Source organism: Salvelinus alpinus, unplaced genomic scaffold (assembly GCF_045679555.1).
Source record: "Salvelinus alpinus unplaced genomic scaffold, SLU_Salpinus.1 scaffold_40, whole genome shotgun sequence".
NCBI lineage: Eukaryota > Metazoa > Chordata > Actinopteri > Salmoniformes > Salmonidae > Salvelinus > Salvelinus alpinus.
In genome coordinates this window covers 2792807-2817882 of record NW_027255981.1, presented here as the reverse complement: position 1 = coordinate 2817882, position 25076 = coordinate 2792807, and the positions used below count along the sequence as shown (strand labels likewise).

The window sequence follows — 25076 nt, the reverse complement described above, 5'->3', positions numbered from 1 at the left end:
TCTTCTTTTTTGGGGAATCCCGATGGACGACGTCATCCAATAGGCCGTCATCACCACCACCGCCAACAAGTTAATTGTCATTGAGGTTATTAATGGGAAGAACATTAGCAATATGTCCTGTCTGGTAACTTATCTCGTTCAAAGGATTTACATTGGCAGGTGCACAGGGAGAAACCCCATTTTAAAAAACTCAGTTGATCTTAAACTGCAGAAAAACTTTTGGAAGTCTTTAACTGCATCAAAGTCTGTGGCCTGTGTTGTTGGGACAAATGATAGTCCCTTATTATACAAGAGACAAAATTCACAAATTCTACAGCACAACGTCAGAGTCATGTCTTAAGTGTAAAACTAACAATGACTCAATAATCCTTCTGGGAATGTTATGACATCATAAAGTTATGTGCGGAGTTAGAAAGTTGGCTGTCAGAAGTACAGTTATACAATGTTAAATTACTTTTAATCTGTCTGTCTGTATATTTCTAAAACATGGCATTTGAGGGTGCAGTGAGATACCCCAGAGTTGGACGATACTTTTCTCATAAATCATCTTAAAAATTATACTTAATTAAACCTAGAAATCAACCAATCCTCTGTTGTTAATTCAATAGAAAGGTCAAATGCTTTATTATCTAAAAGTTTAAAGTGAGTGGGCAACGGAGAGAAATAAAATGGTGCTGATGCGGGCGCTGGAGATGGAGGTGGGTCTAGTGGGTCTGGGCAGGTGTGATGTAGTTAATGGAGATGGAGGTGTGTTCTAGTGGAGATGGGCAGGTGTGATGTAGTTAATGGAGATGGAGGTGTGTTCTAGTGGGTCTGGGCAGGTATGATGTAGTTAATGGAGATGGAGGTGTGTTCTAGTGGGTCTGGGCAGGTCTGATGTAGTTAATGTTTGTATGATGTTGTAATTTGTATGTTTATAAAATATCAAATGAAATATATGTTTTAAGTCCCAATGCAAAGTTACACCTTATTACATTAAACCAATCAGAATTCAAAAGAATGCCAAAGTCAGGTGTGAAGTAATATGGAGGACCAGCCTATTCCCTATGATGTAAACTACAACAGAAATAACTTCAAATGTATAACTTCATATTAAACCAATCGTTTCCACTCATGACTTAAGTGATTGAAGTAAACCAATGTTTTGGAAATACATAACGCCATCTAACCAAATATCAAAGAATGTTATTAGCCAGCCAGCTAACATTAGCTATTTAGTCAACTAGCTATCGTCAGCGAGCTGGAGCCCAACTACCGGAGACCAGTTAGAACCCAACTAACAAAACCCAACTAAAACATAACTGCAGATCAAAAGAGACATGCAGAATGATGGCAGGGAAAATCCCCAAAATCCAAAATATAAAGATTACAGGTGTGAGTCAGCTAGCGCGCTAGTAGTGAGCCAAGTTTGTAAAAGTTACAAAACTCCCATAGTCTACTTCACAGAGAACATGCTGAAAAGTAGTGATGGGGAAACAAAGCTTCCTGAATCATTGGCTATTCCGAGCCAATTGTGTCAAAAATAGGTTCATTACTCAAGGCTTTGAGCGACACAGAATTTAGAACAGCCACATTTTATAGATGAAGTCACACGCCGTAGCAGCGTAGCCATTATGTCATATATTAAACCACTGGCCGTGTTCGAGAGCATCAACTCCATGCTGCGTTGTGGGTAAACGGTGACTGGCTGACTGATTTATAAATAATAATGAGTAGTTATTTATGATGCAAGGTGATTTGTAGATCAGTCAGTTGGCAGTCACCTGCAGTGTCGAACAAGCCCAATACCAAACCAATCAGGTGGTTGTTCGACGAAATGAAGCTTCAGACGTCATTGATGACGTGCTGCTGATAAAGTGATACAGGCATCAGCACACTGCTTTGAATGATTGTTTAGTGATTTGGACGCATGGCTCGTAGCTCCGGTATCAAACGTAACATATCGACAAGTTGACAAAACATGAAAGGAGCAAGCAGGTTGATTTTCTCTTTTGATTTGAGCCCACGGCAAGAAGGCACCAGAGCCTACCGTGCTAACGGGTTCCCACTAGATAACACAATCACACAGTTCATGAAAAGCATTAAGTGAAGCTTGAGCTAGATATCAACCTAGCATGACCTTCCTAGATATCGAGCTAGTTCCTAGTCCCTTCCCTCAAGTCAGTGAGTCAACACAGGAAGGAGCAATGAATGGATAGTTCATTTATTTCCAAAGCTGCAATGATGGGACACACACAGTCTGGATGAATGATCAGTAGTGACGGGATATAAATAGCACTCCCACAGCAATTCTACATTAATCTGCCCTATAATATACTAACAAAAAAACTATTGAAATGTCTATCAAAGTCATTGTGATCGTATAGTGGATTTAACAATTCCTACTAATTCCTAATTTACTATAATAAAATGAATACATTGTTTCCATGTGTCTCATATTCACAACATCAGAATAAACTGTCATCCATTTTACTATCAAAATATATCAAATTAACCTGAAGATCTACTTAATGTCCCCCTCTGGTGGCGAAGAAGTATAATACACCTAAACTAACAAAACCGGGCTGATAAACTGGCTGGTGTTCATGAGTTTATAAAACATATACTTTATACATTTGTCACAAATGACCTGCATTGATGAGACACACAGTGTGGATGAATGATCAGTAGTCGACAGGGTAAAAATAGCACTCCTAAAGAAGATGCATTTTCCAGTTAGATACCAACTTGAAAGAGGGATCTTTAGCATAAAACCCACATGGAAAACTGAGATTTGGCAAATAACAACATAAATTGCTAATGTATGATTTAAAACGTGGATTTTTTGATGTAATGTCAACTTTATACATTTCTATCCCAGGACCACTCAATTTTCAAATTCTCCAAAAATCTGCTGTGGATTACCCAGAATCCAATACCTTTATCACTGAGTGTATTACACTGAGTGTAATGTAAACACACGAGCAGCGCAGCGGTCTGAGGTATGGCATCTCAGTGCTAGAGGCGTCACTACAGACCCTGGTTCAAATCCAGGCTGTATCATAACAGGCCGGGATTGGGAGTCCCATAGAGCAGACCACAATTGGCCCAGCATCGTCTGGGTTGGGGTTTGGCCGGGGTAGGCCGTCAATGTAAATAAGAATTTGTTCTTAACTGACTAGCCTAGTTAAATAAAGGTTAGATCTATTTAAAACATGTAGCTTCATTACACCGTTACACTGGCATACAAACTCAGTAGCACAGAGTAGATCATCCATATGACCTTGGAAAATAGTGCATTGTGGGTAGTTTAGAAGATTTCCCGAAATAAGTTAACAAATATGTAATAACGCAAAAACATAACTGTTTGTACTTATAGGTAACCATATCGTGACTACAACTAGCTTACTAAGTCTTTAACCACACTGTAATGTTACACTGGTGAGTAAAAACTAATGCTCCCTACACTTTAACTTGCTAGACAACATAGCCGAACCAATATAGCTCTTTAGACGCTTTAGTGTATATTAGCCACTGTATTTTAAACCCACTTCTGTCGTCTAGTTAGTTATCCGATTTAATTTAATATTTACGGTGTTGTTATTAGTCAGCTAGCGGGCTGGTTAAGTTAGCATTAGCCTAGCTAACATCCCCGGCCATGCGGTCACTAAGCTACTCCCCTGCTAAAGGAGATGAGGATGTCACAGTAAAACAAGAAGTAGAGAGTGAGGCCGTTACTGTGAAAGAAGAGGAAGACGCGTTCAGAGTGAAAGAGGAGGAGGATGTTACAGTAAAAGGAGAGGATGATGCAGTTTATGGACTGAAAGAGGAGGAGGGAGAGATGACTGCCACATCGACAAAGGAGGAGGAGGAAGAAGAGGAGGAACCTGGTTATCTGGGCCCGGTTTCCCAAGCGCATTTTAAGGCATCCAATGGTTCTAACGATGAATTTAGCCATAAGATGGTTTTGAGAAACCGTTCCCTGATTAACACTAGTAAGTACTTTCTTACAAACAGAGGCACAAACTCTGCAGTTGTTGAACTGATGTTTGGTGTTAAAGGGGAAATCTGCAATTGCTACATCCATATTGTGACTTTTAAATGATTTATTTATTGCCATTGATTCTTGAAGAATATAACACATGTTTCATGAGCTTAGTTCAACTGTTGTACTCCATCAGAACCCCAAATAAGCTTTTTTTACTCTAATGTTTAGAAACAATGTAAATCAACACTGTATAGCCTCAACATGGTTAAAACCATAATTTTGATATCATGGATGGTCAGTCCTTGCATCCATAGGTCTGTCTGTCTGTCTGTCTGTAGTTACATTTCTCCAACCCCATAATCATCTTATTACCATAACAGTGGTGGAATGACAGATTTTTTATTGTTTGAACTGCAGATTGCTGGGTTGTGTGTTTTTTTTAAACAGCAACAAAATGGCTGCCCAGAGACTTGGTTTGGTATACAGCTGAGGGATGGGGGAAGAAGAAGTGTAACCACTCTCAAATTCATAGAGAATGATATTGTAGAAACCGTAACTCAACACCTAGCGACCTCGTCAAGAAGTTCAGACATCTTGGTGTAACAGTTATAAGGTGTTGGCTTGACAGTCGCTGGACACAGGTTTAAGTTCAGCTCAGGGCTACCCCACGAATTCACTACACTATGAATACAACGACTGGCCATCCATGAGGTCATAATGATAGTTTAACCAGGTTTCTAGGCTATATAGTATATTCTAGAATTCATCCATGATGTCATAATGATAGTTGGACCAGGTTTCTAGGCTATATAGTATATTGTAGAATTCATCCAAGTCTGTCATAATGATAGTTTAACCAGGTTTCTAGGCTATATAGTATATTCTATAATTGCCAGTGAAGAATTCCTGTGGGGGCAAATTATTAGAGCTGTTAAGTCATTGTATAATATTCAGCCAATTTTTTTTCATGGCCTTACATTAAAGGCAAGATATACATAGATTAAATTACATTCATTAATTGGTTTGAAACCTTTGTTTTAAACCCGTCTCAAAGTTGGTGCCTTGACGGATTTGTAAAAAGTGGTTTGTCATGAATCACTATTTTTTTTATTTATTTAAATGTAACCTTTATTTAACTAGGCAAGTCAGTTAAGAACAAATTATTATTTACAATGACTGCCTACCCTGGACGACGCTGGGCCAATTGTGCGCCGCCCTATGGGACTCCCAATCACGGCCGGTTGTGATACAGCCTGGATTTGATCCAGGGTGTCTGTAGTGACGCCTCAAGCACTGAGATGCAGTGTCCGCTGCGCCACTCGGGAGCCCCAAAATCATGTTCTAGTGCTGTACCCAACTAAAATACACCAAGAGTCATCTGTTCTTTCTACCAATCGCCCCATGTGTTTTTATAAAATCTATATGTGCTGAACTTGTCTGATGCTCTAAGCATGCTGTTTGATTAAATAAATATGACACAAAAATGACCAGAGGGAGCCGGTCGTCAATACAACCTGACCAGAGGGACCCGGTCGTCAACACAACCCGACCAGAGGGAGCCGGTCGTCAATACAACCTGACCAGAGGGAGCCGGTCGTCAATACAACCTGACCAGAGGGACCCGGTCGTCAACACAACCCGACCAGAGGGACCCGGTCGTCAACACAACCCGAACAGAGGGAGCCCCCCTCTGCTGCTGGACTTCGTAAATTCTGCCGTTCTGCTCCTGAATTTTTCAGTAGTAGACTACACCAGCAGTCGGCAACCTTTTCCAGTTGGAGTGCAAATTTATCTGACCATTTCTACCAATCTGTGTGCCAGTTATGATTTTCATATGCACATTTTCTTGGAACAGTGTCATTTAATTTATAATAGTATCTCAAAATTATTGTCTGTGATTAATGTACATTCTATCTAAATCTAAATGAAAATGATACAAATCTAAGAGTAACTTTTATTGCCATTGCCAACTATGTAAAAAAATAGCCTACATAAAGCCAACAAATAAAAACATTGCGTTCTGCAGGTAGAAAATATCCTGATAAAATCACATCGGCTGCACATGGCCTGTCTACAACAAACTTGAAACATTGTTTCAACTATCAACTGGGTCAGGAAACTCGGATAGCAAGCTTGCAACATTGTATAAAATATTCTAGGCCCTCAGTTTCCTGCTCCAGTGAGTTCTGGACAGACACAGCTGTTGGCTATTAGTGCAAAGGATAAGAAGTAATCAGGTATTTTATGACATTTCCACTGGATCAGAGCATTACGTTTTTCCCTTTAATGCTGAGTGGTTATCGAAAGGGCGAGAGCTGGAAATATTTTACGAAAATACTTTGAGAAACTATTGTCATTCGCAATTGATTTAGATTTTTGTGCATTTGATTGTGATTTTTACTTGCTGTTTGGAGGTGAAGAAAAAGTTACTTTGAGAAGCTCCACAACTCATTAGTGGTGCAGCATTAAGACAATGAAAAATACTATCAGACATCCCCAAATGGGCACATTTATAGGCCTACATTTGTGCTCAGTCCAGGTAGACTATTCCTACTTCTATATGCGTAATCAGGTGTGCGTCCTTACTCAACATTGACAGGATTGTTTCAAACAAAAAACAATGAATAAATTGACAAAACTGATCCTCATTACCAGATATACTACATCCATAACTAGTGGTTTCCTCATTACCAAATACACTACATCCATAACTATCGGTTTCCTCATTAGCAGGGAGGAGTTTCTACAATCAAATTGTATGTGCTTTGCCCTCGTTCCGCAATTTTATTAAACACAGAAAGGGGCCTATATTGGAGACCAAAAGTCGTCTGGCACACTGCTTAGAGTTTCAACAACATGAATAACTTATTTCTAGCCTACAATCATCGATGTTACTACTAATGTGAAAACAAGACAAAATATGATTATTGTTGCTCATTTTAAGACATTTGTCAAATAACTTTAACATTCATTACAGACGTCAATTGTTGTACAACATCATGGCTACGCTTCGATTATACCCTGATGAAGACAGCTTTGCTGTCGAAACGTTGGTAATTAAATTTTTGCATCTGAGCTCCTAGAGTGTGCGGCTCTCCTTTATTTTTACGCTTTTGGCATCACCTTTTACAATGGATTTCCGCTGTTGTGGGCGTTTAATCATCTGTCTGACTTTGTTGTTCACACAGGAGAAATACGGGACTATCGTGGATCCTCTGGGGAGCCTCAACAACCTCATGATGCTGAAGAGGCAGAGAAGAGTCTCTCCAGATCAGAACACCTCAATAAACACCTGCAGAGATCCACAGGGAAGGGAACTCACTGCTGCTCTGACTGTGGGAAGAGATTCACCTCATCAGGCATTAAAATTCATCAGAGGACACACACAGGAGATAAATATTTTAGATGTGTTCAATGTGTGAAGAGTTTTGGTCAATCTGGAGAGCTGATGATGCACCAGAAAACACACACAGGAGAGAAATCGTTTAGCTGTGGTCAATGTGGGAAGAGTTTTGGTCGATCTGGAGAGCTGACAGTGCACCAGAGAATACACACAGGAGAGAAATCTTACAGCTGTGATCAATGTGGGAAGACATGTTCTACATCTGGCTCTGTGACTCAACACCAGAGAATACACACAGGAGAGAAATCTTATAGTTGTGGTCAATGTGGGAAGAGTTTTGGTTGATCTGGAGAGCTGACAGTGCACCAGAGAATACACACAGGAGAGAAACCTTTTAGCTGTGGTCAATGTGGGAAGAGTTTTGGTCGATCTGGAGAGCTGATGGTGCACCAGAGAATACACACAGGAGAGAAATCTTACAGCTGTGCTCAATGTGGGAGGAGTTTTACTACATCTGACAGTGTACCAGAGAATACACAGAGGAGAGAAACCTTACAGCTGTGGTCAATGTGGGAAGAAATGTACTACATCTGGCAATCTGACTACACCAGAGAACACACACAGGAGAGAAATCTTACAGCTGTGCTCAATGTGGGAAGAGTTTTGGTCAATCTTGCCATCTGGTATCACACCAGAGAACACACACAGGAGAGAAATCTTACAGCTGTGGTCAATGTGGGAAGAGTTTTGGTATATCTGGCTCTCTGACTCTCCACCAGAGAACCCACACAGGAGAGAAATCTTATAGCTGTGATCAGTGTGACAAGAGATACTCTGATAAAAGATCTCTGATCAAACATCAGAAAATACATACATGAAGGAGTTGTTTCATGATATCAATGAATTAATGTCACACAGTAGAATGTTTTTAACATTGTAGTAGGAGTATTTTAAGGAATTTCACAATATAGAACCCTAAATGTTTGCCCCATTCAATTGATTTCAGCCTCGGGGAAAATCCAGGCTCTGAATTGAAAGAGTACTATTTATGTGATTTAACAAAAAAGTGACTAACACAAAAATAGCTGTGTTACACTTACCGTGTTGGTGACCCACTTGAATCAAAATGCAACACTTCTAAATGTAGCGATCTGTTTTCTACAAATTGTCCTCTAACCAGTGGTGGACACATTATTCCCAGATTCCGTGTGGTTTTTGAGCTGTTAGTTTTAACAAGACGTGCAACCTCATCTCCCTCCTCTCGGCACAATTGATATCGATGAGTGATGACAAATAAGTGTTGTGTTCCTTTGTTTAGCGACCCCTAAATTTAAATGCATCACTCCAAAATGTAGCTGACGGTTTTCTGCAGGTTGTCCTCTAACCAGTGAGGTAAAATATCTCCCATTTCCATGTGTTTTTTTTAGTTGTGTTCGTTTCAACAGCACCTACAACCTGATGTCCCCCCTAATCAATATCAGTATTTTATTGCTACTTGTCAAAACAACAGCGTTTCTGGTGCTTGTGCAGTTTATAAGGTGCTTGTTTAAGTAATATGATTATTGTGGCAGATGTTTGTGTATATACAGTGGGGAGAACAAGTATTTGATACACTGCCGATTTTGCAAGTTTTCCTACTTACAAAGCATGTAGAGGTCTGTAATTTGTATCATAGGTACACTTCAACTGTGAGAGACGGAATCTAAAACAAAAATCCAGAAAATCACATTGTATAATATTTAAGTAATTAATTTGCATTTTATTGCATGACATAAGTATTTGATACATCAGAAAAGCAGAACTTAATATTTGGTACAGAAACCTTTGTTTGCAATTACAGAGATCATACGTTTCCTGTAGTTCTTGACCAGGTTTGCACACACTGCAGCAGGGATTTTGGCCCACTCCTCCATACAGACCTTCTCCAGATCCTTCAGGTTTCAGGGCTGTCGCTGGGCAATACGGACTTTCAGCTCCCTCCAAAGATTTTCTATTGGGTTCAGGTCTGGAGACTGGCTAGGCCACTCCAGGACCTTGAGATGCTTCTTACGGAGCCACTCCTTAGTTGCCCTTGCTGTGTGTTTTGGGTCGTTGTCATGCTGGAAGACCCAGCCACGACCCATCTTCAATGCTCTTACTGAGGGAATGAGGTTGTTGGCCAAGATCTCACGATACATGGCCCCATCCATCCTCCCCTCAATACGGTGCAGTCGTCCTGTCCCCTTTGCAGAAAAGCATCCCCAAAGAATGATGTTTCCACCTCCATGCTTCACGGTTGGGATGGTGTTCTTGGGGTTGTACTCATCCTTCTTCTTCCTCCAAACACGGTGAGTGGAGTTTAGACCAAAAAGCTCTATTTTTGTCTCATCAGACCACATGCCCTTCTCCCATTCCTCCTCTGGATCATCCAGATGGTCATCTGCAAACTTCAGACGGGCCTGGACATGCGCTGGCTTGAGCAGGGGGACCTTGTGTGCGCTGCAGGATTTTAATCCATGACGGCGTAGTGTGTTACTAATGGTTTTCTTTGAGACTGTGGTCCCAGCTCTCTTCAGGTCATTGACCAGGTCCTGCCGTGTAGTTCCGGGCTGATCCCTCACCTTCCTCATGATCATTGATGCCCCACGAGGTGAGCTCTTGCATGGAGCCCCAGACCGAGGGTGATTGACCGTCATCTTGAACTTCTTCCATTTTCTAATAATTGCGCCAACAGTTGTTGCCTTCTCACCTAGCTGCTTGCCTATTGTCCTGTAGCTCATCCCAGCCTTGTGCAGGTCTACAATTTTATCCCTGATGTCCTTACACAGCTCTCTGGTCTTGGCCATTGTGGAGAGGTTGGAGTCTGTTTGATTGAGTGTGTGGACAGGTGTCTTTTATACAGGTAACGAGTTCAAACAGGTGCAGTTAATACAGGTAATGAGTGGAGAACAGGAGGGCTTCTTAAAGAAAAACTAACAGGCCTGTGAGAGCCGGAATTGTTACTGGTTGGTAGGTGATCAAATACTTATGTCATGCAATAAAATGCAAATTAATTACTTAAAAATCATACAATGTGATTTTCTGGATTTTTGTTTTAGTTTCCGCCTCTCACAGTTGAAGTGTACCTATGATAAAAATGACATACCTCTACATGCTTTGTAAGTAGGAAAACCTGCAAAATCGGCAGTGTATCAAATACTTGTTCTCCCCACTGTAGTACATTTTACATTTAGGTTTTCAATTTATCACAAACTGTTTCTGCATTTGAACTATTGATTTGGACACGTTTAAACTGTGACATTGGGGATATCCCACCTAGCAAAATGTCACTGAAAATAAGACTATGACCAACGTACAATATAAGTTTGGTTTTAGTTGAAAGTCGAAAATATATATTTTTAAATTTCAACATACTTGCAGCCTATACACATATAATAAATAATAAATATAATAAATCGGTCTATAATAAATGTTATTATTTAACAATCCTAATAAATTGAGTCATAAATGTAGGATATATTTGTTGTCTTAAGGGGGAAGGTGTTACAGTCTTTGGTTTTTCCATTTATGTTTGGAGTTAGCAAGTATAGCTCGTTAGCACATCTCGTTAGCAATAAGCACGCACTGATTGGTGTCACCTCGTTAGTCAGTATGTGTTACACCTGTGCTGGCTTGTCCATCTCGTTAGTGGGAAGGTGTTTCACCTGAGCTGATCCAGGTTCTATTTAAGAGTGTCTGGCCCAGTGCTCCAGTTGTCTTGATAGATGCGGAGAGTCAACACCTTTAGGTGCTCCACTTTTGTTTTGGTTTGGGTTTTTCTTTTGTTTACCTCTTGGGCAGATTTAGTGGGTCTCATGGCGGGTGTCTTTTAGGTCCTAGTTGTTGTTACTTGTCAATTTTCATTGGACACCCCCATAGTGTCTTTCAGAACCCCTCCTAAAAAACAAGCTAATATTTTGGCTTGGATATTTTAACATTTTAATCGTTGGCATTTCCATAGGATGCTCATTAGTATTTAAGTTATTGTTTTTTTATCCTCTTATGTTTGTGTACTAAATATTTCTGTTTATTTTCATTGTTTTTTCCTGTGAAGCCATTGTGTTGCATGTCTGAAATGTGCTGTATAAATAAAGCTTGATTTGAACATATTGCAAAACAAATTAACCCAATGACTGACCAATCAACAGACTCTTGGTCCATCTTAGTATGAAAAACAGTATCAATCCCACATTTCCAGCCTGCTGAAGGTGTGGTGGAGTGGTAAACACCACCCCTGGCTATACCAGGGGCTTGAGGTGGTCTCCCACAGCTCTGCTTATGTCATGTTCTGTGGCCTTGCTGTTCCATTTCTTGACTGCCCCGGCAACACAGAAACACATTTAGTCATATTATATAAAACACTCAAAGTAATGGATTTGGAGCATCTACACTGTAGATGCCTCAGCCTCAGTTACACCTGGCACCTAAATGTGACTTCTGTCATCCGATCACTCCAAGCTGCATTAGGTCTGGATGCACAAAAGTCACAATGTGCTGCATTAGGTTTAGATCTGCCAGGATGGGCATTGTGTTCGGGAATTTGAGTCTGGCCACCGAATATGCATAAGCAATGTAAAGAGATGGGGTGAATGAGTGGGGAAAAGTACATTTGACCCAAATTACCTTCATAATATCGAAGAACAAATGTGTGCCTGAGGGGACATTAACTTTCATACAGCCAAAAGGCGTGAGAAATTACACCCATATCATTGAACAATTTGCACTAATGTAAATAAACATAGATGATGGAACATATTCCCTTTTGCTTACGTGATGCACCCCTGTACCTGTACACAGCCAATCTGTAAATAGCACACCCGACTACCTCATCCCCATGTTATTACTTGCTCTTTTGCACCCCAGTATCTCTACTTTCACGTCATCATCTGCACATCTATCACTCCAGTATTCATGCTAAATTGTAATTATTATCGCCTCCAGGGCCTATTTATTACCTCCCTACTCTTCTACATTTGCACACACTACATAGATTTTTCAATTTTTCTTTTGTGTTGTTGTTTGTGTCGCACTGAGAACTAAATGAGAACTTGTTCTCAACTGGCCTACCTGGTTAAATAAAAAAAATGGGACATAAATATTTACCATCTAAAACGTGTTTTACCTCTCACCTCTCTGGCTGTAGTAGTGTTCTTCCTAACCAGTCCCTCAACAGCTCTCTGACTGAGCTCCACCCTCACTGGGTCTTCAGAGGAGAGGAAGGCTGAGGAGGGATGGAAGGATGAATGGATCTGTCAGTCAAGAAAGTGTAGAGCTGCTGTCTGACAAAATCACTATTTTAGTAGTTCATTAAAGTAAATAAGGCTTTATGACTGCTGAATACCAACTATCAAACACTTATATAATGTATTTCCAGGTAGAGATACATCCTTGGGACTTCGCTAGCCCATTGAAGTTGACATTTAAAATGGTTAAGGTTAGGGTTAAGGGTAGGGATGTCCCAAGGATTCCAGATTGCATTGACCATTGCACATTCTTCTGTCTCTTTTACATAGCAGGTGTAAAAGAAACACAGACAAGTAGGCACGCAATGGGTTATGGTCATTGTAGTTAATTATGTTTTATGCGCTAAACTATGTAGAATATTGGCCTGTTGGAAACTACAACTCTACTTCATCACACAGTTCTGGCTGGATCTGATTTATCTCTAGAGAAACTACAACTCCCTACTACATCACACAGTTCTGGCTGGATCTGATGTATCTCTAGAGAAACTACAACTCCCTACTACATCACACAGTTCAGGCTGGATCTGATTTATCTCTAGAGAAACTACAACTCCCTATTACATCACAGTTCAGGCTGGGTTTGATTTATCTCTGTGTTGTGAGGGAAAAATCTATGTTAACCTCTTTAACTTTATACGACTTCTAATGTGTTGAAGGATCTCTTTAAGGTTGAGAAGTTTATGTGTATGTTTGTGTGGGTTTGTAACCACACACCCTCTCGAAAGAACAGGCCAAAGGCGCTCGGACCAATTCAGGGAACCAGTGATCTACTTCAGAGGAACTGTGTCTAGAGTGACTTCCTGTTGTTTTGACACCTCACTGGAAAACTAGAATAACTAGCTGTTGCTACAGAACGAGACGACCAATTCACAGTTAGTCTGTGTCTCGTTCTCCACACACGTACACATACCAAGATCGCGTGTTTTCTATATGCACAAGATAGTTTGACTATATAAGGCCTCTGAACTCCTTGTGTCATCGAGCTCTAGGCCTTCCACCTCAGAGTGTAGGGCTGACCAGCTACATTATTGCAATTCTTATCAAATAAAGGTTGATTGTTTGAAGAAATGGCAAAGTCTCTCCTGATTGGTTAGAATTTCCACCACAATGTGCAATAGGCTTTTTCAATACCAACAATGATAAACTAGATCCATTCTGTTGTTGATTTACTTCTGTGTTTTGAGTCGTTGTCCTGTTGCATCACCCAACTTCTGTTGAGCTTCAATTGGCGGACAGATAGCCTAACATTCTCCTGCAAAATGTCTTGATATACTTGGGAATTCATTTTTCCAGCAAGCTGTCCAGACCCTGAGGCAGCAAAGCAGCCCCAAACCATGATGCTCCCTCCACCAGACTTTACAGTTGGGACGAGGTTTTGATGTTGGTGTGCTGTGCCTTTTGTTCTCCACACATAGTGTTGTGTGTTCATACTGTATTGGAGCAGCAGCAGCTGACTTGATCGTTGATGCTAATCAGCATGTGTTGAATCTGAGAGTAAATAGATCCGACTACACTCTAAAAATGAAGGGTTCAAATGGACTTGTTCTCAGATCCCCTAAGAACCGTAGGGTTCTTGGTCAATGAAAAACAGCCCCAAAAGGTTGTTCAAAGAACTTGTTAGAAGGTGGGTTCATCGAGGAACCTCCGTTGTTGCTGGACTTCTTCCGGGAACTTCGCATATACAACTGAAAACGACGGTGACAAGTGTGGATGCGACAACAGTTAAAAAGGTGAAGTTGGGTTGATGTTTGGCTCTGAATATGTCTCGAAATAATTTATATATTAATATAACATACTAATGAATAACGAAGATGTAAGAAATTGTATAAGATACTGGTAACTTGTTTTAACCACTTCTCAACATAAGCTATACTTGGCACAACATGCACCCATCCCCACTACTTTGTCAGACCCACACACACATCCCCTCCCCCATGAATAGGGCCCTGTGAAAACAAACGCACATGCAGGATGCCTTTGGATGAGACTAGGACAAAGAACTGTGTGAAAAGCCAATGGAATGTCGACATCAGGCCCGGACAGGACTACCCACGACCCAGATCGACCAATCGGAAGGCCAGACTACAAGATCAACCTACTTTGCTTGTTGCCTATATAATCTGTATGAACTGTTTAGAGCGCTCTCTTCCGACGATTCCATACGAGTCAGACAGAAGGAGCCGTGCTGCACGATTTACTAAGATATCTTTGCATCTGAATAAACGGCCTTATTATATAATTATCCACCTCGTCCTATGTCTCTACTTGATCTCCTGTCTCCAGTAAACGTTTTACTAACAAAGACAATTCTGGTTTTCTGTGAATAGCTTCCATAACGTTACTATAGTTAATTACCGTAAATATTAGAAAGCCGGGTTTGACCTTCGGCGTTGTATGAGCTACAGTACAGTACCGTTATCTATATAGCTAACGTTATGTCCTAACTAGGCACAACTAGGTTTGGATTATTTCCCTGAACTATATTCTTTCCCATATATTGTATATCGTTTCCATGAAGCCAACATGGCTTTACACTCTTAACGTAAGTTTCCAATCTAGAGCAGTTCTCACTTTTGTGATAATGAACTAGCTAACGTTAACTAACTAACTAAGGACGGTGACCTGTCCAGTTCGAGATGTTACAACGAACTGAATCGTCAATGGAGGTCTTTCTCTTTATATAGCCTGCTACAGCATGCAATACTATTAACTCACAAGGGGGCATAACGTTACATGGACAATACTATCCCATTTTGGAGACGTTACCTGTACAATACTATCCCATTTTGGAAACGTTACATGTACAATACTATCCCATTTTGGAAACGTTACATGAACAATACTGTCCCATTTTGGAAACGTTACATGTACAATATTAGCCCATTTTGGAAACGTTACATGGACGCCCAGTTGTGGAGGGAAATTAATATCTTACATGGTAGCTGTAGATCGGATTCAAATGCATAATGGTATTAATACAGTGTCTAGACTACCTCTTTTGTATAAATGCCCTTCAGAATCCAAACACAGTATTGCCACGCAGCAAAATGTTGCTTAAAATCTTTCAAGTCAGACTGAGAAAATATTGAACAATTTGTGTACAAAGATATCTTGAAATGTGATATTAGGCCTGTATGGCAGTACTGTATTGGCTAGTGCTTTCTCCAATATTTTCTTCTATTTTACTTTCAATTGTATGTCGATGCCATTTATCTTTCAATATATATTTAATATATATATATATGTTTTAATGCTTGTAAGACTATTCTTTGACACATTTTCTCTTCCTTTGAAATTCTTATAGGACAGAACATGGACACAATGCATTTGGGATCAAGAAGAAGGTACAGATATGTTGTAGGACAGCTGCATTTGAAGTGTACATTTAACCTACATAGCAGTCAATACAAACTGACATCTATTAGCATACAAATGTGTGCAAATTATCTTTTAAGATCTTCTCAGAAATGAATCAAGTCCATGGAATGGATATAGACAAAAATATAATTCAAGGACTATCAGAGGTAGAGAGGCGAGGAAGGGGTGAGGACATCATCCTGCTATTTTGACAGTCCCTGAAGGACAATACAGAAGAGGTATTTTGCTCTTATTCCTTCCCTTTCTCTAATGTATTTTGTAATAAAATTAACAACTGTAGTAAGGTCATTGATTTACTTTACTAGGACTCGAGACCACAGCTGCGATCCTGCTCTTGCCCTACCCCTTCAATGAGGACCCGAGTGGCCTTTATGTCCGTGACAAGGTATGCCTATGCACCAATCATCTGTTTCTTCATAAACATAGGTGTGCATGCTTATATAATACTACAGCTGAACATTTGTTATGTTGTTTGTTTATTGTATGTGTATTAATCTTTTCTTACTTTTGTTGACACAGATTTCACCGCTCTTCACTCCTTTACTGCACATCGGTGGAAATCCATTTCACCATGAGAGTGAAATCCCGCTGGCCTTTGATGGGGAGAACATCCACGCCCTCGAGGACGTCCCCATGGGACTTGAGTCTCTGCTAGGGCTGTATTTTTTTATTTTCCCTTAAATTTCCCAAAAATGTCAGAAAAACACTGATGTTAAGTTACTGTGTTCTGGGGGGAAGAGAAGTTGGGGTGAAGTTACCAGGGCCGGTCATAAAGATGGCAAACTTCCTAACATTACTAAGTGGATACGATATACACACTAAAGCTGAAAAATCTGTATTTAGCATCAAGTCTACAATATTGTTAGTTTACCTATGATTCATTTTTAATGTATTTTGTTTTTATTGTATTGTATTTTTTTTCATGAAAAGCACTATACAAAGTAAATGTATTATTTATTATGGTCTGACATGTCTGCAGAAATGTTGTAATTTTGTAATGTGTTTTGTTTGGTAAATTGTTTTGTAAATATTAATTCACATTTGTGGTGCCACTAAATAAACAATTAATTATTTAAGTCAATGTTGTTATTAAAATATGTTTTTGTAATGCAGGGAGGGTGGACAGGGAGTTAAAAATGAACCCCAAAAGGTTATTTGAGGAACCATGATAAGGGGTTCTTCAAAGAACTTATAGGGGTTCCCCCACAGTTTCAATTTGAAGAACCCCCGAAGGATACTCCAGGAACCTTTACTTTTTAGAGTGTATATTGATTAAACTCACCTTGTCCGAGAGACATTTATATAGTTATACACAGCCAAATTTGTGATGACTATTTTGGGGCGAAATAGCGGCCACAACAGACAGACCTGATATCACCCATAATTCCACGTCCTTGGACGTCACGTGCTGAGTGGATATAACCAAAGTCATTCTATTTAGCTCCACTTTGTAGTACATTTTTACACTATAATAAATGTTTCTGATGCCACATCACATATTTTCAAAGGGAGTCGTTGGTTTTTAGGGGCAGTTGCTTTTTAGCTTTTTGTCTTAAAGTACTTTCTCAACTGCGGGCAAAACAGCAGAAACATTGAAGTTCTTTGATTGCCACCTTGGTTCACTCTAACTTTATGGAAAAAGGTTTAATTCAATAAATCTTGCGACTCCTCTCAAACTGGGAAGATTGGGAACATTTACCCAGGTCGTCAGGAGCCAGGTCATTTACCCAGGTCGTCAGGAGCTGTAACCAAGTGAAGATTCACATCCCCAATGTGGTGGTTAACTTCTTTAATATCAAATGAGGAGAGGAACTTACCACACAAGTCAGAGTTATTCTTAAACTAAATCTTTATTCACTTATTAATAAGGGAGCAGGTCAATACAACGTACACATATAAAGTGAATAAATTGAGTGTAATACGATAATGATGGCTGGTCGACCCACAGGACAAAAGTACAAAGATCTTTCATAGCCAAGATACTCTCCTTTCAACCTACATGACGAACAATAGATGTATAGAACGGGTCACAAGGTTAAGATTTGTATGAAATATACTTAAAATTCTCAGCAGACAGTATCTGCTGTAAAAACAGTACTCTTTGTGTAGAGACCAGGGTCTGGCCCTGGGGTCATCTCTCCCTGGTACCATATAGAACATTAACTCATGCTCTGGAATGCGGTCTCTTTAGGTTTTATCACCCAAAAGACATTGTAAATCTCCTGTCAGTGTTTTCTCAGAGGCCCATCCTCAGTAGAACACAGACACAATAGTTATAAGAACCCTCTACTCTGTTGCATAAAACAACCATTTGATGCAATAAAAGTATTGTAACATAATCTTGCAGTTTTGCTCTCAGTGTCCACTGAAAGTTGACTAGTAACAACAACTGGGATATAAAAGACACCCACCATGAAACCCACTAAATCTGCCCCAAAAGAGGAAAACAAAAGAGAAACACACAACAAACTTACAGACAGGAAGCAAACCAAAAAGGTGGCGCGACTAAAGGTGTTGACTCTCCACATATATCAAGACAACTGGAGCACCGGGCCAGACACTCTTAAATAGAACCTGGACCAGATCAGGTGAAACACCTTCTCACTAACAATATGGACAAGCCAGCACAGGTATAACACATACTGACTAACAAGGTGACACCAATCAGTGTCACCTCCCACCAATCAGTGCGTCCTACATGCTAACGAGCTATACGTGCTAACCTCAAAGCAAAAATGGAAAAACCAAAACACCTTCCCACTTAAGAGAATGCTTACCACCAACAGAAAACAACTTCCATTTCACATTATAATCAACTACAATGCTTCACTTTCTACAATATGATCATGGCGTCTACTGGCAAACAATTAAAAACAAGATTTATTTTCCCCACAAAGAATCCTAAAACTCCACTAGCTTCTAGTTCTCGCGTCCCCTTGGAACGAGTCCAAACAAAACTCATCTCCAATACGGAAAAATGTGCAGTCAAAATAAATGGCAAAGCACGGGCAAAACACAAAACTTTTTGACTGCCCATCCTTGAGACAAACAGCAACCAAGTTGTCCTTACCACGGACATGTCTGATTTCAAGAGGAAACTCCTGCAATATCCGTAGTAACTTTCAACCTCACAGCAGAGCTTCTCTCTCTCTTCAGGGTTCACTCGATAGGCATGTTGTTGGATCGGGGCCCAGTCCCCAATGTCATGCTCTAGTACATTTGGTTTGGCACATGTGAGAATTAACCCTGATATTCTAAAAGCAGGGCAACAATGTTAATATAATTCTACCAAAAAATTGTCAGTTGGTTGCATAAATAATTATCATTACTAAATGTTTCATGAAATGTAAATATGAAATATTTGATTGCATAGTCTTATTTTCAACATCTTTTCAATGACATTTTGCTAGGTGGGATAGCCCAATGTCAAAACACAGTTTTAACATGTCCAAATCAATAACCAATATGCAGAAACAGTTTGGGATAAATTGAAAATCTAAACATAACATGTGCTATGTACACAAACATCTGCCACAATAATCATATTACTTGTAATTTTTAAAACAAGCTCCTTATAAACTGCACAAGCACCAAAAACGCTGTTGTTTTGACAAGTAGCAATAAATCACTGATATCAATTAGGGGGAAATCATGTTGTTCGTGCTGTTGAAACTAACACAACTAAAAAAAACACATGGAAATGGGAGATATCTTTTACCTCACTGGTTAGAGGACAACCTGCAGAAGACAGTCAGCTACATTTTGGAGTGATGCATTTAAATTTAGGGGTCGCTTAACAAAGGAACGCAACACTTATTTGTCATCATCTCATCCATATCACATTGAAATCAATTGTGCGAGAGGGAGATGAGGTTGCACGTCCTGTTAAAACTAACAGCTCAAAAACCACACGGAATCTGGGAATAATGTGTACATCACTGGTTAGAGGACAATTTGTAGAAAACAGCTAGCTACATTTTGAAGTGTTGCATTTTCATTCCAGTGGGTCACCAACGTGGTAAGTGTAACAACTCGTTTTTTGTTAGTACATTTTTGTTAAATCACATAAACAGTACTCTTCCATTTCAGAGCCTGGATTTTCCCCCTGAGGCTAATATCCATATCATGCTGAAATCAATAGAACAGGGGGCAAATGTTTAGGGTTCTACATTATGACATCATTAAAATACACCTTCTACAATGTGACATCATTAAAATACTCCTACTACAATGTTAAAACATTCTACATTGTGACATCATTAAAATACTCCTACTACAATGTGTTAACATTCTACATTGTGACATTAATTCATTGAAATCATGAAACAACTCCTTCATGTATGTATATTCTAATATTTGATCAGAGATCTTTAATCAGATTATGTCTGGTCACAGCTATAACGTTTCTCTCCTGTGTGTGTTCTCCGGTGTGATATCAGGTTGCTTAGATGAGTAAAACTCTTACCACATTGATCACAGCTATAAGGTTTCTCTCCTGTGTGTGTTCTTTGGTGTACAACAAGAGGGCTAGATGTATTAAAACTCTTCCCACATTGATTACAGCTATAACATTTCTCTCCTGTGTGTGTTCTCTGGTGTACAATCTGATGGTTTGATGTAGGAAAACTCTTCCCACACTGATCACAGCTAAAATATTTCTCTCCTGTGTGAATTCTCATGTGTTCTTTTAGTGATTTTAATCTTAAGTAACTCTTCCCACAATCAAAACAGTGGTGATATTTCTCTCTTGTGTGTAATCACTGGTGTATTCTAAATTCTGATGAAGATTTGCAACCTTTCCCACAGTCAGAGCAGTGATGAGATTTCTTCCCTGTGGGTCTCCGCTTGTGTTTCTTGAGGTGTTCTGATCTGGAGAGACTCTTCTGTTGCTCGTCAGCATCATGATGTTGTTGAGGCTCCCCAGAGGACCCACGACAGTCACGTCTCTCTCCTGCGTGAACAACAAGTCAGACAGATGGTTAAAGGCCCAGCAGAAATCCACTGTGAAAGGTGATGCCACCAGCGTAGCCATGATGTTGTACAACAATTGACGTCTGAATGTTCAAATTATTTGACAATTGTCTTAAGACAGTCAAGTGAGCAACAATAGTCATTTTGTCCTGCTTCACATTAGTCGTAACATCGATGATTGAAGGCTAGAAATAAGTTACTAAAGTTGTTGAAATCCTAAGCAGTGTGCCAGACGACTTTTGGTCTCCAATATAGGCCCCTTTCTGTGTTTAATAAAATTGCGGCACGAGGGCGATGCCCACACAATTTGGTTACAGAAACTCTTCCATGCTAATGAGGAAACCACTAGTTATACCAATACCATAGACCTACTGTGGGACCCATAACTTCACCTAATAACAACATAGACCTACTGTAGGACCCATAACTTCACCTAACAACAACATAGACCTACTGTAGGACCCATAACTTCCCCTAACAATAACATAGACCTACTGTAGGACCCATAACTTCACCTAATGATAACATAGACCTACTGTAGGACCCATAACTTCCCCTATCAACATAGACCTACTGTAGGACCCATAACTTCACCTAACAACAACATAGACCTAGGACTATAAGTCATTTAATATTTCAGGTGAAACATGGAAACTAAAATGTCTTTCATGACATTTCATAACCTGATCACCAGATAATTTTGTGAATAATCCCAGTAAGCTACTCTGTAATATGTTGTTATTCAAAACGTCCTGAATAAAAGAAAATAGCTCTGTGTGTTGTACAATAGCCTATCCATCAAGGAACAGTTCTCTACACATTATGAGCTAAGTATCTCTGTGTGCAAACAGACTAACGAGACCCTACTGTAAATCAAGCAGACAATAACATTATAAACACCAATTTGTTAGGGATGTTGGATCCAACGTGGAGCACGGCATAACTGTCTTGACCAGAGTAATGAATGAAGAAGCACTTTGGTTGTTGTTGCATGTCGTGATGTTTGTCATGTGACCGTCATTCAGAAAATGATTTCCTGGATCAGCTGATGATAGTTGAACATGTAACTGTAACTAAATTGCTACCGTATTAAGAATTATGTGTAATTATTGAAGAACCACGTTAATGACAGTATCCATTTGCATGTTGTCCATAAAATTAAGGTGACTCTCGGTTACAACCATTGGATTTAGCAAACTCTGAAATTATTTAGGATTTCTGTGCACATGAAAACTGTTTTCTCAGCGTAATATAAGAACCCAATAAATGTTACGTAGTTTGAGTGCATTTCAGAATACAAAAAACTGTCTGACAGCAAGATCCAGTATTTAAGAGTAAGTTCATCATATGACAAGCGTAACGTTATGACAATAACTACTGTTCCCTGAAGGAGGGAAACTAGGTTCAACATACTATTAAATCCACACGTTATGACTATAACTACTGTTCCCTGAAGGAGGGAAACTAGGTACAACATACTATTATATCCACACCTCGCTGGAAGCCCCGCCTTCCACAAGTGATGAGAGTGAGGCTTCGATTTATTCCTTACATTTAATACCGCTCTTCACCGACCCAGGAAAGGGCGGGGACAAACAAGTGTTGTACTTCGTTTCCCTCTTTCAGGGAACTGTAATTATAATCAAAGTTACACTCCCTTTCAGTCAATCAACTTCGGTACAACATACTCTGGGGAAATAAACTCATTCCCCAGCCGACCCAAACGGATACTAAATGAAACAGCCCTTGGCAGACCACCCAGACCTGACCCAACAAGATGCGTCAGTTTTGTCAATTTATTCATTGTGTTTTGTTTGAAACACTCCTGTCAATGTTGAGTAAGGACGCACACCTGATTACCCATATAGAAGTAGGATTAATCTACCTGGCCTGCACACAAATGTAGGCCTATAAATGTGCACATTTGGGGATGTCTGATAGTATTTCTGATTGTCTTAACACACCACCACTAATGATTTGTGGAGCTTCTCAAAGTAATTTTTTCTTCACCTCAAACAGCAAGTAAAGAAAGTCTAATCAAAATCAATTGCGAATGACAATTGTTCCTTAAAGTATTTTTGTAAAATATTTCCAGCTCTCGCCCTTTCGATAACCACTCGGCCTAAAAGGGAAAAATGTAATTCTGATTACCTGATTACTTCTTATCCTTTGCACAAATAGCCTACAGCTGTGTCTGTCCAGAACTCACTGGAGCAGGAAACTGAGTGCCCAGAATGTTTTATACAATGTTGCAAGCTGGCTATCACAAGTTTTGGAGGACCCAGTTGATACAATGTTTCAAGTTTGTTGTAGACAGGCCATGTGCAGCCAAAGTGATTTCTAGGATATTTATTTTTATCAGGATATTTTCTACCTGCAGAATGCAATGTTTTTATTTGTTGGCTTTATGTAGGCTATTTTTTCTTACATAGTTGGCAATGGCAATAAAAGTTACACGGAAATGTGCATATGAAAATCATAACTGGCACACAGATTGGTAGAACTGGTCAGATAAATTGGCACTCCAACTGGAAAAGGTTGCCGACTGCTGGTGTAGTCTATTACTAGTCTATCTATCTGTAGTCTATTAGTGAAAACTTCAGGAGCAGAACGGCAGAATTTACGAAGTCCAGCAGCGGAGGGGGTTCTTCTGGTTGGGTTGGGGCGGCAGCGTAGCCTAGTGGTTAGAGCGTTGGACTAGTAACTGAAAGGTTGCAAGATCGGATTCCCGAGCTGACATGGTACAAATCTGTCGTTTTGCCCCTGAACAAGGCTGTTCCTACGCCATCATTGATTGAATTAGTTCCTAACTGACTTGCCTAGTAAAATAAAACATTTAAAAAAGGTTATGTTGATAACCGGCTCCCTCTAGTCAGGTTATAGTGATGCCCGGCTCCCTCTAGTCAGGTTATAGTGATGACTGGCTCCCTCTAGTCATTTGTGTGTCTTATTTATTCAATCAAACAGCATCAGACAAGTTCAGTACATAAAGATTTTATAAAAACACATGGGGCGATTGGTAGAAAGAACAGATGACTCTTGGTTGACCAAGATGTATTTTAGTTGGGGACAGCACTGGAACATGATTCTGGGGCTCCCAAGTGGCGCAGCTGACAGTGCATCTCAGTGCTTGAGGTGTCACTACAGACACCCTGGTTCAAATCCAGGCTGTATCACAACCAGCCGTGATTGGGAGCCCCATAGGGCGACGCACAATTGGCCCAGCGTCGTCCAGGGTAGGCAGTCATTGTAAATAAGAATTTGTTTTTAACTGACTTGCCTAGTTAAATAAAGGTTACATTTAATTAAAATAAAAAAATGGTGTTTCATGACAAACCATTTTTTACAAATTCGTCAAGGCACCAACTTTGAGAAGGGTTTAAAACAAAGGTTTCAAACCAATTCATGAATGTAATTGAATCTAGGTATGTCTTGCCTTTAATGTAAGGGCATGAAAAAAAATTGGCTGAATATTATACAATGACTTATCAACAGCTCCAATAATTTGCCTCAACAGGAAATCTACACTGGCAATTCTAGAATGTACTATAAATCCTAGAAACCTGGTTAAACTATCATTATGACACCATGGATGAATTCTAAAATATACTATATAGCCTAGAAACCTGGTTAAACTATCATTATGACATCATGGATGAATTCTAGAATATACTATATATCCTAGAAACCTGGTTAAACTATCCTTATGACATCATGGATGAATTCTAGAATATACTATATAGCCTCAAAATCTGTTTAAATCAATCATTATGACATCATGGATGGCCAGTCCTTGTATTCATAGTGTAGTGAATTCAGGGGGTAGCCCTGAGCTGAACTCAAACCTGGGTCCAGCGATTGATTTACATTGTTTTTAAACATTGGAGTAAAAAAGCTTATTTGGGTTCTGATGGGGTACAACAGTTGAACTAAGCTCATGAAGCATGTGTTATATTCTTCAAGAATCAATGGCTATAAATAAATAATTAAAAAGTCACAATATGGATGTAGCAATTGCAGATTTCCCCTTTAACACCACACATCAGTTCAACAACTGCAGAGTTTGAGCCTCTGTATTTAAGACAGTACTTACTAATCAGGGAACGGTTTCTCAAAACCATCTATTGGCTAAGTTCACCGTTAGAACCATTGA

At 39.6% G+C, this 25076-nt stretch overlaps 3 protein-coding genes across 3 annotated transcripts in view; 2 read left to right on the top strand and 1 right to left on the bottom strand.

The window, feature by feature from the left end:
• Positions 1-25076, bottom strand: part of LOC139567014 (zinc finger protein 180-like) — a 740647-nt gene that overhangs the window by 358494 nt on the left and 357077 nt on the right. The window lies entirely within an intron of this gene.
• The window catches only part of LOC139567006 (zinc finger protein 180-like), a 497856-nt gene that overhangs the window by 313396 nt on the left and 159384 nt on the right, over positions 1-25076 (top strand). The gene's annotated exons all lie outside the window — the stretch shown is intronic.
• On the top strand, positions 3638-8333 carry LOC139566961 (zinc finger protein 664-like). The gene is given in 3 exon segments (XM_071388350.1): positions 3638-3883; positions 7392-7839; positions 7914-8333. Coding segments are annotated over 3 exon segments (969 nt in total). The 3' UTR covers positions 8189-8333.